The sequence below is a fragment of the Akebia trifoliata genome, chromosome 7 (assembly GCF_017979445.1).
Source record: "Akebia trifoliata isolate Shusen 1 chromosome 7, ASM1797944v1, whole genome shotgun sequence".
NCBI classification, from domain to species: domain Eukaryota; kingdom Viridiplantae; phylum Streptophyta; class Magnoliopsida; order Ranunculales; family Lardizabalaceae; genus Akebia; species Akebia trifoliata.
In genome coordinates this window covers 27384669-27397731 of record NC_141381.1, presented here as the reverse complement: position 1 = coordinate 27397731, position 13063 = coordinate 27384669, and the positions used below count along the sequence as shown (strand labels likewise).

At 32.1% G+C, this 13063-nt stretch overlaps 1 protein-coding gene across 1 annotated transcript; it reads right to left on the bottom strand.

Moving 5' to 3' along the window:
- Window positions 1–2342: 2342 nt before the first annotated feature.
- On the bottom strand, window positions 2343–11033 carry LOC147398705 (uridine kinase-like protein 4). Its single transcript, XM_086447961.1, has 15 exons — window positions 10873–11033; window positions 9984–10106; window positions 9601–9692; window positions 8267–8336; window positions 7177–7289; window positions 6454–6550; window positions 5598–5677; window positions 4922–5116; window positions 4652–4735; window positions 4493–4553; window positions 3898–3958; window positions 3575–3668; window positions 3409–3481; window positions 3251–3333; window positions 2343–3164 (listed from the first exon to the last, which is right to left on the bottom strand). The coding sequence occupies exons 2-15, from the start codon at window positions 10093–10095 to the stop codon at window positions 3018–3020; spliced, it is 1362 nt and encodes a 453-aa protein (XP_086304087.1). The 5' UTR covers window positions 10096–10106; window positions 10873–11033; the 3' UTR covers window positions 2343–3017.
- Between the last annotated feature and the right edge of the window lie 2030 nt (window positions 11034–13063).

Genomic DNA, 13063 nt, shown 5'->3' with positions numbered 1-13063 from the left:
TATTTGGGATAGCTCCTATGTTTGATGATTTAAATGAATTATACATGGGTTAACATGTATTAATGATACAATAATTAAATAAATTAAAATGAGTTGATGTCCCTAATTTAAATAAATCCCATTCGATAATCATATTAGACAGATTGACACAATTATGATCGGAACACAATTAAACTCCATCTGAACCCTCTTACATTGTGTTGTTGGGTTTTGTAAACATGTGCCCTAAGGAGACATGTTTAGGTGCATTAAATAACTTAGAAATTCAATTTCCTACCAAAAATACCCTCAAAAGATGTTCAATTTTTTTTTAACAACAAATACTCTCAAGTGCTTATTTTCAAGGTATATATATTGGTAAGTTTATTTTTAATAAATTCAGTAACTCGGTGGTAGCGGGATTTGAAGTTTCGAACCCAAGTCTCTAGGATCATCACCTAAAACTTTACTAACTAAACTAGTTGGCACCTGCTCCAAAGTGTACTTAATGCACCTTAACGTGTGCCGTTAGGGCACATGTTAATAAAATCCCATGTTTTTGGTCATGTTAAGAATATCATTCCTACATGTGACTCAAATAAAATATTTTATTTTTTAATTTTTAGATTTGACAAAGGTAAACAGAAATCAGACTTTGAGAATCTCAAAATCCAATTTTCAGAATCATGTGACTTGTTAATCTTTATGTCCACTGTCCAAATATTAGAGGGAAATATTTTCCCCAGCCCCAAATGCTTTTGCCCTTATTTTAGACGAGATAAATGTTTGGAAAAATTACTTAAAGGACCTTGGTGGAGGAAATTTATTCTAAATAGTCTCTAAATTTTGGGCGGTCTCTCAATAGTCCATTTAGTAAATTCTTCTTTTCTTAACAGTCCCTAGACCTCATCTCCCATATTTATCACGATTGAATATCCTAACCTTTTGAATTCATCATTTTTCATAAAAAAAAAAATTGGATTTTTGACATCTTGATCGAGTTTTGAAGACTCCACTCCGTTAGAAAGGATTTAAGAACGAAGAAGAGGCCATTATTAAGGATTTTTTCAAATATTTTGAAGATGTATGTAAATTAAGATTTTTTTTTCCTTAATTTTTGATAAAAATAAATTAAGAATGGTTCTCTTGGGTTGAAATCATTTAAACAAGTCCTTATCTCAAGTTTTAGTCGATCTTTTCATGTATTTTAGTCGAAAAAATTCAAAAATTGAAAATGGGTAGATTTTATCGATGTTGAGTTCATCACTTTTTATTTAAAATGTAGTGAACTAACAATAAATAGTGGTGAGTTCGACAATAAAAATTGTGAACTTGATACTAAATAAAAAAGTGTTCAATAATAAATAAAAAGTGGTGAACTCAACAGTAAATAGTGGTGAGTTCGATAGTAAAAATTGTGAACTTGACACTAAATTAAAAAGCATCTGAGTTCAAAAATAAATAAAAAATGGTGAATTTACCAATAATGAGGGACTATTAAGAAATAAAAATTTACTAAATGTCCTATCAAGTTATCGTGCAAAACTTAGGGACTACTTAGAAATAAATCCTTTCATCAGGGTCCTTTAAGTAATTCTCCCTAAACGTTTTGAAGCGTCTCATCTAATTTAACACAACTGACGCTCCAAGCCTTCAACCATCTAGAGTTCATGGTTAATTATTATTATAATCTTTTTAGGATAACTTCTCCTTACCTAATCAAAGACTTCAAAAATTGAGTCATTGAACTCCCAAATTAAAAAATGTTGATTAATAGTGAAAAATACAATTTTTTATTATTATTATAATTCTGTGAGGTACATTTATCTGGAATCCGATCAAGTTTTTTTTTTTTTTGTGTGCGGAGTTTGAGTCTACGTCCCTCATAGACATTATAGAAAAATATAATTATTCTCTTGGCGTGCCGACAAAAATTATATATATTATATTGGATAATTCAACCTTTTGATTTTATAATTTTTTTTCCTTGTAAAAAACCTCCTGTGGTTGAATTGCAATGACTAAAATTATTGGGCTATGATGCTATTATACACAGGCTAGTTACAGATTACAAGTCATGCTTACAAATTACAAGTCATTGGTTGCATTCAAATCTTTAAAAAATATTTTATTAAAAGGCAAGTTTACCAAAACATTCGATTATTTATCAAAACGGAGCACTATACATCTTATTTATCAAAATAGTAAAAATAATAATTTTCATATTTTTGCTATCGAAAATATCTTTTTTGTTAAAATGATCTTTCTGATATGAGATTAGAATGTATTTTATACAATGTTAGAAGGATCTTTCGAATACGAGATTAGAATGTATTTTATATAATGTTAGAACGTTCCTCCCGATAAAAAGATATTTTCAATAGCAAAATTTGGAAATTACTATTTTTACCATTTTGATAAATAAGATGTATAGTATTCCATTTTGGTAAATAAATTTGAAAAGTTGTCCATTTTGACAAATTTCTCTTATTAAAATCCCTATCAATTGCAACTCACTTCTATTACCCTCTCTCTTACTTACTGCACCAATCTCAAGTAGTGAAAAAGATTTAAACTTATAAAGAAAGAGTGCAATTTCTAAAGAAGATAAAATAGTATTAGATTGAATTGAGTTTTAAAAGGAATGTAAACTTTTTTTTTTTTTTTTTGAGTGCAATCATACCAATAAACTTAGCTAAGAGGTAAGAACTTGTGGAGGTTGTACAAAGGTCTTAGGTTCATACCTCTTGAACTCCTTATGCTAACCACTAACCCTACCAAGCAGCCTTGAGAATTATCCTTCAGCTGAAATCCTTTGTGGCAATTCTACCTTAATCTTATTTTTCTTTTTGAAAAGTTCATCCAAGTCATGTTTTTTTTTTCATATGATTCTCCTATAAATGAAGAGGATTATTAGGTACTAATTAAACTGAAATTTGAATAGTACTTATCTGGGCTGCAGGATACAAAGTGTTCTCGATTGAAGAAGAAGGAAATGTTCTCCTCAAGTTTGTAATCTTGGTTATGGTGATGGCATTCTAATCTGTGCCAAAGTAACGATCACCACCGAATTCACCCATACCAGGAATCACACGCAACTCCTTGTCCAATGAGACGTCAATCTCCGATGTCACAAGTGTAAGTGTTGGAAATTTCTTACAAACATTATGTATGCCTTCAGGAGACTGCATTACAAAACCAATTATCAGAAACAATCAAACAAAGAATAGAAGAGTACACACTAATAAACAACACGTCAATACTACCTTACCGCTATAAGATTAAGGAAGATGATGTTTGACTCCGGTACGCCCTTACTGACCAGTAGAGATATAGCTTTGACAGCAGAATTTCCTATAAGATGGTAGAATTTCTTTTTTTAGGTATATTTTCTTAGAGAAAATTATAAATTTGGTGTATGTTTCAAACCTGTTGCGAGAACTGGGTCAAGCAATAACACACGACGGCCTGAAATGTCCGTGGGTAGCTTCTCATATAATAGCTGCAGTAGGTTGTGACCATATGCGAAATTCTAAGAAAGTAAGGTTTGGCAAAAGTGAATGGTACATGGGATATAGTAATCAACCCCACGAACCTGTCTACTGTTGTTATGCACCCCATAGATAAGGATTTTTCCTATTTTGATCCCCTTACAACATGCTCTTAGGGCATTCTCCATGCTTTCTCCACTGACATATGCAGAGAAACTATAGTGAGGACAGGTATTCACTTAAAAGAGATATTATGGACTGGTGTTGTGTATGAATGTGACAAACAAATATCACACATCCATGCATGCATGCAACCCTAGAAATACGAAATTTAAGAAGTTCATTATAATGTCAAGTGATCGGAGATGGAGTCATCTTGTATATGTTGACATGTTACATAGAACACACCCCCCGAAAAAATATTTACCTTCTAATTATTGAGACCCCACATAATTTTCTACAGAAAGCCACTCCAGTATAAACATTTCCTGCAGTTCATAGAAGAAATAAATATATAGTCGATGATTGACGAACTCAATTGAAAGCGCAGACTTTTTTCCATAGTAAGGTAAATAAAATGCTGTACTTAAAGATTATTCACTCTGATGTTATAGTATATATATGGTATTTAGTTAATTAGTTTTTTTTTTTTTTTTTGTCATGTTTGTTGTTCCGCTTGTTGCTTCCTGAAATATTCCAAACTGTTCTGTTGATTGCTTACCCATGTAATTCTTCTCTCTCTGTGGGCACAATGATGGAGGATGGAGCAACCAAGAGGACTCAAGAATTATGTATTAATGCATTTCCAAAGGAATTGGTGGAGGATAACAATTCTCAACTATGTTTCATAGCACTTTGTTGTGTGGTTCTGAGTTGGTTGCTCTTGCTTCCTTGTGTGAGCAGAAGGGTTCGTGAAACAACGTACTCAAATATTTGTAAAAAACACAAGTATCTGGTTTATGTTCAAAAGAACCAGCAAAATCCCAGATACACAGAGAAACAAATGAAATTGGCATGATTACCTGTTGGGGTGAAAATTTGTTTTTCAGTAAATGGAAGGTGACCTAGACCGTGCTCCACAACCTACAAACATTTAGAACCATCATACAATCATATGGGCAAAGAAAAAAAGAAAAAAAAATCAAACATTACTTTACAATTCTTCTCATACGGAGTTATACCAGGCGTATCAGTCGGTCTGCATAAAAGACAAAGTCATGCTTCGTTGTCCTAATATCACGTATACGTGTATGCATTTCACGTATCTGGATGAAACTGGAAAACATCATTGAAGGTATGGATGACAATTTTTGAAGTAAATTATCCAGAAAACTGCAGGCTAACATATTAAATACATAAAGTCAAAAGGATACTCAATAGTAATTCCAGGAGAAGAAAAAAAATAAGAGAACATAAAAATGGTACGCGAGCAAGTATGAAGCCGAAGTTACCTGGAGCGTTGAATGAATAACACAAACATTTGGGTATATTTTACATAGATCATGCTGACAAAGTTTTGTACGAATATGTTGCACTATCAAGTCAATTGCAACATCATTGTCACCCCCTCGAGGGATGATGATGTCCGCATATTTCTTTGATGGAAGTATGAACTCATCAAATCCAGGCTTCACAAACTCAGCATACTGCAGATCACAGGAAAAAAAAACATTTATAAACAAATAATATCATAGTCATTTAAATATACGACATGCTCAAAGTGAGGTATAAATTTCAATTTTGGAGTCTACTTGGTATAAAGTAACAATGTATAAAATAACCATACAAATGGTTCATAAATAATTTTTTGTAATAATTAGTGTTAAATAGAGAAAGTTGTCGAAAAACAATATTTAGTTATAATTTTGCAAGAAACAAAGTAATTATTTACTGCAGGAACTTTCAATATTCAGATATAAAACGTTTTTTTCTTGCGGAAATATAAAATTGCAATATTTACTGTGTATGAATTATCTTCATATAACAAATTAGGAATGCCAAATAATCCAGGACCTCACACTAACTGTGAAACTTTAGCTATATTTCTCACCAAAAAATTTGTAAGAACATAAGATTAAGTTACTATATCTTTTATTCAATAATAATAACTTTCAAAAGTCCACTAACTTGGTTAAGCACAGCTTGAATGTCTCTGCCTCTCTCAACAGTATCACGCTTTATCCTCCTTGCCAGCCGCAAATCAGAATCTGCACTAGAAGAATTGTTCACGAAGACTATCAGGGTAAGGGTCCACACTTGAAGGCCCCAAATACAAATGAGCAGGTTAATGATGGAATCAAACTACAAATTCAACCTTATCCACTAATGCAAACAATTGAGAAAGAATTATGAATTTTGACAACAAATGGAGAAAGATCATATCTCATCTTCCTTTGGTGCAAAGTTACGAATATTCTCATCAGTATCACTTCCAGATCAAGAATATTGACCAATCATTTACTCATTAACAAATATGATATTCAGGTTAAGAGGCTATATACACAGGTGACTTAAATGAGAGTAACACTTCTCTTTTCAGAAAATGTCCAAGCTTCCCAAAAGATTTTTCCCCCTAATTAAGAAGAGGAATTATAAGTAATCAAAAGACTATTTTTAGCGAACTTAGTAGAAAGAATAGAATGTTACTCTTTGGGGTATTTTGAAAAATATCTCACAAGAAATTAAAATTTTATTTCGATCACCATGTTCAATAGACAGAATGTATCTATAGTTTCCAATACTACAATGTTTTACATGGTTAAGAAGGGCCAATGCCATCTTTGAGCTAGGATGATATTGATTTGATTCTTTCATAACTTTTCATTTTTAGAGACAAGGTTAAAATAATTCAAGCATCATTATAATGCCAACCCATGGAAAAAATTCCTCATCACTTTCTTCCTCACTATTTTGCCAAATTCATTGTCATGGAGCTATGCACTCTTTAAATGACATCAAACAGAAGGAAATTGAAGAACAGAACCTGTATCAACAAAGATCTTCAAGTTCATAAGATCACGGACACGCGGTTCATGAAGGACTAGTATTCCTTCTAAAATTATGACATCTGATGGGTTAACCTACATATATTCAACATCGGCAGATTATTAATTGGAATCAAAGCAGCTCCTTCATTAAAACTATAATAAATAGTACTAAAAGAAACATTGCAACAGCATAGCACAAAACCATATAAAAATAGGGAGCCAGAATCCAATTGCATCGGATAAAATTTTATGTTATGGGTACAACTCAGCAATTTGTTGAGAATCTAGTTGCATAGATGGAAAGGGTATCCAAAGAACATGATTGGGGTAAGGTTTAACAGCTGCTTTCTTTTTAATCAGTAAATTCTTAAGAGCAGAAAGGGTGTGGAACAAGAACAAAACCCAGAAAACCGGAAATAATAACAATATTGGAGTAAGAATATACTATGTCAACACTCACATTGAAGTATTTACAAATTAGGTCAAGTTATAATAAGATAGAGCACAATCATTTTACCAGTATTTGGTTTCAATGTCTAAATTTCTCAATGTAGAGGGATGGAAGACAGTGCTTGGTTAAAAAAAAGAAAAACCTTACAAAAGCTTTTAAAATAGTTAAGTCTCAAGAACTTCATGAAATAATTAGTCAGAAAGTCATCATGGTAATTTCTTCCAAATCTGTTCAAGAAAACCTATGTCCATTAAATGTGTATTAGTACCTTGCGGGATGGTAGCTTCATATGCCTCTTGAAATCATAGTTCGGGATATCAATTGCCTGCCCAAGTTTTAATTTCTCCATGCAAGAAACCAACTGCTCAGTGTCAAAGGCATCTGAAGAAAATGCAGAAATAAAGCATATATAATTTGGTGAATTGTGAAAAGAAGCATTTGTAGGATTGTAAATCCACGAACAAACACAAAAATATTTTAATCCCAATATGCACATCAATAAGTAGTAGTGCCGTGATAGTATGAGAACAAATTAAGATTCGTGAGAAAAAATTTGGAACAAGTTTTATATCAGCTCCCAACCTGGCAATGCAAGCCTACTAAACTGCTTACATCCAACACCTTGTTAAAAAAAATTCAAGCTCTTGCTAATTAAATTATTGTCATAGTAAGTCAAAATTACTGAAGTCCATATATAGGATTAAATGGTGAAATAGAATTGGGATGAAGTGTAGACAATGATGATAGAGAAGACCATGCCTTGTGTAATTGTTCAATTGGTATCTTAAGCTATTTGAGAATATATAATGAAGTTTACAAAACTACACATCCAAAGGTCATAAAATATTACATTTGAAATTCCTCCTTTGCAAAATACAAGAAGAAATAGAAGTTTCCAACTAAAATTTTATCATCGGTACAATAATCAACATATATGATAGACCTGTAATTCATGACAGCTGAATTCATTCTTGGATGACAATATATAAATTTTGTTATCACTGGAGCATCTTTAAAGCCATTTTGAATTGGTTAGATGCTTCAAAGACATGATTAACCCTGATAGAATTGTATGGTGAAAATTGAGGACATGTGCTAGTGCTACTATCAAACACATCATGAACAAATAGCTTGAACACTTTTTGTAAAGCAATTGTATTTGGTACCCTATACTAGATATGAGATATTTTAATTGGAAATTTAAGGTGTACAATTTAAGAGGTAAAATCCACCTGTAGTGTTTCTTTTGCACTACATTGGAAATCCCGAGCCCGGATAAAGGAGGGTTATGTCAGGTTGGCAGACATTCTAAAAATTCGCCACCTCTTAACAGTATAAGAGGTAAAAGAGATGCTTACCAGGATGGTCAAAGTTGTGCTCATGAACTTGTTCTAATTTCTCATCACTTAACTTGAGGTAAAATGAATCCTACAAAATCAGAAACATTTATAGATCCATGAAGAGCAGAAGAATCATCGTAAGCATCATATAATCTGAGGTATGTTTTTTAATGAGTAAGAGAAAGAATCCAAATTGTCATTATAACAATGTAAAAGAACTTAAGAAAATAAAGGGATATTTTTAAGGACCGAAAATAAATAAAAAACAAAATCATTTTGACAAAGAAAAGTGCTAAATATGCTTCTCCCATCTTTATGTGGTCCTTAGGTGCATGCCTTCAACACTCAACAATTAAAAAGTGTCCTGTAAATATAGTAATTTTAAATGTTATTTATGCCTATCTCATTTAGTTTATTGATAAGTTGACGGAACAAACAAATTTTACAAGACAGGATGGTACACAAAACTCGCGAACGTAACGTTACAGTAAATTCTTTAAATATAAACTATGTAATGCTTAGATGACCAGAAATAATAATATAATTGTGGGGGATTCTTTTCACAACCGCCTGAAGATTTGCGTACGAAAAGATTGGTGTTGGTATCCTGTTACATATCAACAAAAGATAGTCAATGATGATGAATTGCTGTGAACAAAACAATTTTCTATGGACAAGATGGCTTCATGGAACCTTTGAGTGAACCCACTCAATTTCTTGGTGGGTCCCATTCGAATATTGAAAATATTTTACATATACGCTCCTTTGGCATATGTCCTGGGTTGCAAATCTATAATGGAAATAGTTATGTGATACTATTCACATAAGTGGTGCTTCTCAGTATCTAATGGAAATATTTTTATGCACATACAATTCATCATTTGTAAAGAAGAAACAAATTAGACAGCATATATAAGTTGATCTCCTAATGGAAATGATTTTATGCACATGTCATACACAAGCTACAATATTCAGAAATTGCTCTCCTGATGGAATTTCCTGGGTTCTATGACTACTAACTGGTTGATTGGAACAGAATTATTAGCACAAAAAGTTGAGGCAAAAATTTAAATGGTACAGTGACAACTCAATTTAGGACCAGGTCAATGCATTTATCAACAACAATGACAATGTGCTTCAAGAATCAAGGACCTTGGCAATTTCTGACAGAACCATTTTTTATTTTTTTTTCAAATTTCTTAAATTCTTCTAAAGCAGAAATTCATCAAAACATTGATGGGACCAACAAAAAAAAAAGCAATCAGAGCATGCCCTGGTGCTATGTCCACTAAATTTTAAAATTGATACATGTTCCAGATAAAGCTATGGATCAAGGAGAAGAAGAGATTTACTTGATTCACAAGAACAACCCGTTGATCATGGAGCTGAGAAATAATCAGATCACAAACAGTTGTCTTTCCAGATGCAGTGCCACCACAAACACCTGTAAATACATTAAAAAAATTAACAAGAGCCAATAAATTTTGGTATAATAAGAAGCAATGATCAAGATTTAGAAAAATGTTTCTGGCAGAGGATTCAAAAACAAATATTATGGAATGGGAGAACAAAATGAACTTGCAAATGAAATAATAGTTATTGTGCACAGTGGGTGGGGATGGCAAAGAACTATAATAATACGGATTCTCTGCTGAATGCGAGTTCATTCTTGCGTGTTCTTTTACACGACCAACACAAGTACCATAAAAACAAAAAAACGAGAGCAAAAACTTACCAATTATGAAAGGTACTTTACGATGGACTTTATCCTCCGACCCAAATGTTTCATCTCCACAAAAATTATTTTGGACACTTTCATTCAAACCAGCAACCAGTTCAGAATCCATTGGTCTTAATGCTGGAAGAACATTTGAAAATAACAATCAAAGGTCCTATCGATATGAGAGGATGGAAATATAAACATATACTGGTTGTTGGAATTGAAACATCTTGGAAAGATCACTTAAGCACAAAAACTAAACATATCAAAATGCTATGTGATATCCAATCATACTGCAACAACTGAACTCTCAATTGCCAATCCCTAGCAGCTCTTCGCAACATTACCACAAAATGATCAAAAACTAATTCAAGACAATATAGACTTGGGATTGAACCCTTCTGCTGTTTTGTAACAACAATTGATGTCTAATTTTGATGTAAAAATGTCCAATTGAAACCTCTTTCTTCTTTCTTCTTTCTTTCTTTCCTTTGTAAGAAATGCTTACTAAGATCTGGAAAACTAATCTTTAAAAAAAGATCTCTTTAGAACTCTAGAAACATCACGAATAACTAACACCTAGTCAAAATAACATAGAGACCTTATAAAATTAGAAATAGATAATTAGATTCAAATAAATAAAAATCCGAAAATCACATATAAAACAAGATCAAATCAGAAAACATCACGAGTAATAACATGTAATCAAAATTACATAAATAAATAAAATTACAAATACATGATCAGATTTCAATTAAAAATTAACAATCATATATAAAAAAACAAGATCAACTCAGAAATCAACAACGAACTTCGATTCGATCAGTAATCACGAGAGTTTAAATCGGTTAATAATTGATAGAAGATTCAGCAATGGAGAGAGCGTTTTTAGTAGAAATCTTACCTTCTAGACAGAGCAATACAGTAACTTTAGATTTCTGTTCCGCGATGCAGATTAAAGATATCCGCCATTATAGAAACTCTGTGAAATCGCATATAGACTATAGAGAGAGAGAGGAGGTCGTGTTCTGTTTTAGTTCTATATGTACGGTCTTACAGTGTTACACATGGAGAGGCGATATACGCGGAGAAATGGCGCCGAGGAGTTTCTTTGAGTGAAAGGCCACGTGTCACGTGTGCGTGAGAGTGCTTTTTTGCTCGAGTCGTGCTGGAGTGACTTTAGATTTACTGCGGTTTTTACATTTTTGACGTGGAGGTGCACACATAACCGTAGATTCTAGTTCCTCGCGATACGAGTTTACACATCTACGGTTATATGCGTACCTCCACGTCAGAAATGTAAAACTCGCAATAAATCTAATGTTACTCCAGCATTAGTGTTTGTGCTCCGAATCCAATAGTGGGGCAGATAATCTGTACCCGGATTTTTCTTAGCTCTCTGTAGCTTTCATCAACGGGGGAGGATGTGCCATATCAGCAAGACAGTTACATCCAGTCGTTAAAATTAAACGAATGTTGAGCGTCGATTTTCAAACACTTGAATAGGCGTAAAAAAAAAGTTTTTTTTTTTTTTTAATAGATTTATTTTCTCAAATCTGATCTAAACCATGAGCAAAAGAAGATTGACTAGTTATTTTTATTCAATCTGATGTTTTATGGACTGTAGAACAAGAGTTACAGAGGTAATAAAAATGGCGCTACAGAGGATCCAATTCCCGTCCAACAACTATTAGACATGTGGCACAAATCAGAAAAAATTTCTCTCCTGCTCACGGTGGAAAACGAAAATTTCCTAATGGAATCACCTTGTGACATTAAAAAACACGATCTAATGTCATAGGGTTGTGGAAGGGGAAATTCTATGAATTAAATTAAAAAGAAAAAAAAAATTATTTTTTACTGTTGAATTTTAATTTTAAGTTTGGGTACTTAGTAGCCATCCATTTTCAATTTTATGTATCAAGTTTGAAAAATATTTTTCTTTTAATATGTTTTTTTTCATAAAATCTAGAAGGTTATGGTGTTAGATTGACAATATGATAATACATGTGGTCTCAATGATTAATTTTAAAATTTTAAATCGTAAAATTGAAATTTTTTCTCTCTATTGTTGATGTCAATTACACCACATGTAAAACGATTGTTGGGCGGTGAGCAAATTTTCTCCCGGTCCTCTGAGCAAAAAATCATTCAGTGGGAAGAGGCCTAATGAATGTGTCTATATCCTTAATTGGTGTGGAATAAATAGCAACTCTCAAAATTTATCTCTCCTCCCAACAGGAGAAAAAGAAAATTTCTTAATCGGATCACCCTTTGGCATTTAAAAATATGATTCGATGCCATGAGGTTGTAGAGAACGAAATTCTATGAACTTAAAAAAAAAAAAAAACAAATCACCATTGAAATTTATTTTTAGATTTGGTTTCTCAGTAGCCGTTCACTTTCAATTCAATGGAAGCTCGAAATTTTTTATTTTTTTTAATATGAGTTTTTTCATAAAATTTAAAAGGTTGTGGTGTTGGATTGCTTATATGACCCAACAATTTATTTTAAGATTTGAAATCTTAAAATTAAAATTTGTGGTAGAGGATGTACGGGTAGCAAAGAGAAACTTTCTCAAATGGTTATTGGGATGTGAGCAAAAATTTCTTGTTGTTCGGGAGTACGAATTTTCTGTTAAGGAATTTCTATGCTAAACTGATGAATCAATGGCATGATGCCATGTGTATTTAAAATTACTACAAATCCAAGCTCGTAACTAGGGGTATCAATGGGTCAGTTCCGGTCTTAAAATAAGTGAAACCAGAATCACCAAACATCACGAGTACCCGTTGGCTCTAATTCTCAAGCATCGAATGGGAAAAAAATCATTATAAAAAAAATTCTTCTAAAACATTACATATTATTTACAAAGTATGAATTTAATAATATTTTGATCCACTAAATATATGCTTTAAAGACTTTTTTTTTTTAAATTTTGAAATTCATTTTTTTTTTACAAGTAATAAATTTTAGAAGAAATGACTCGTTTTAAGTTACAATATTTAGTTTATATGAAAATTTAAAAAACTTTATATAATATATGTTAATTTTAAAATATAGGAAAATCTTAAATCATAAAAAATTTAGATGTG

Coding starts and splice junctions, on each gene's coding strand:
- LOC147398705 (XM_086447961.1), bottom strand. CDS start 10,095: ATGGATTCTGAACTGGTTGCTGGTTTGAATGAAAGTGTCCAAAATAAT. Junction 7,290..8,266: donor GCACAACTTTGACCATCCTG/GTAAGCATCTCT, acceptor CATTTTCTTCAG/ATGCCTTTGACACTGAGCAG. Junction 3,959..4,492: donor ACAAATTTTCACCCCAACAG/GTAATCATGCCA, acceptor TATGAACTGCAG/GAAATGTTTATACTGGAGTG.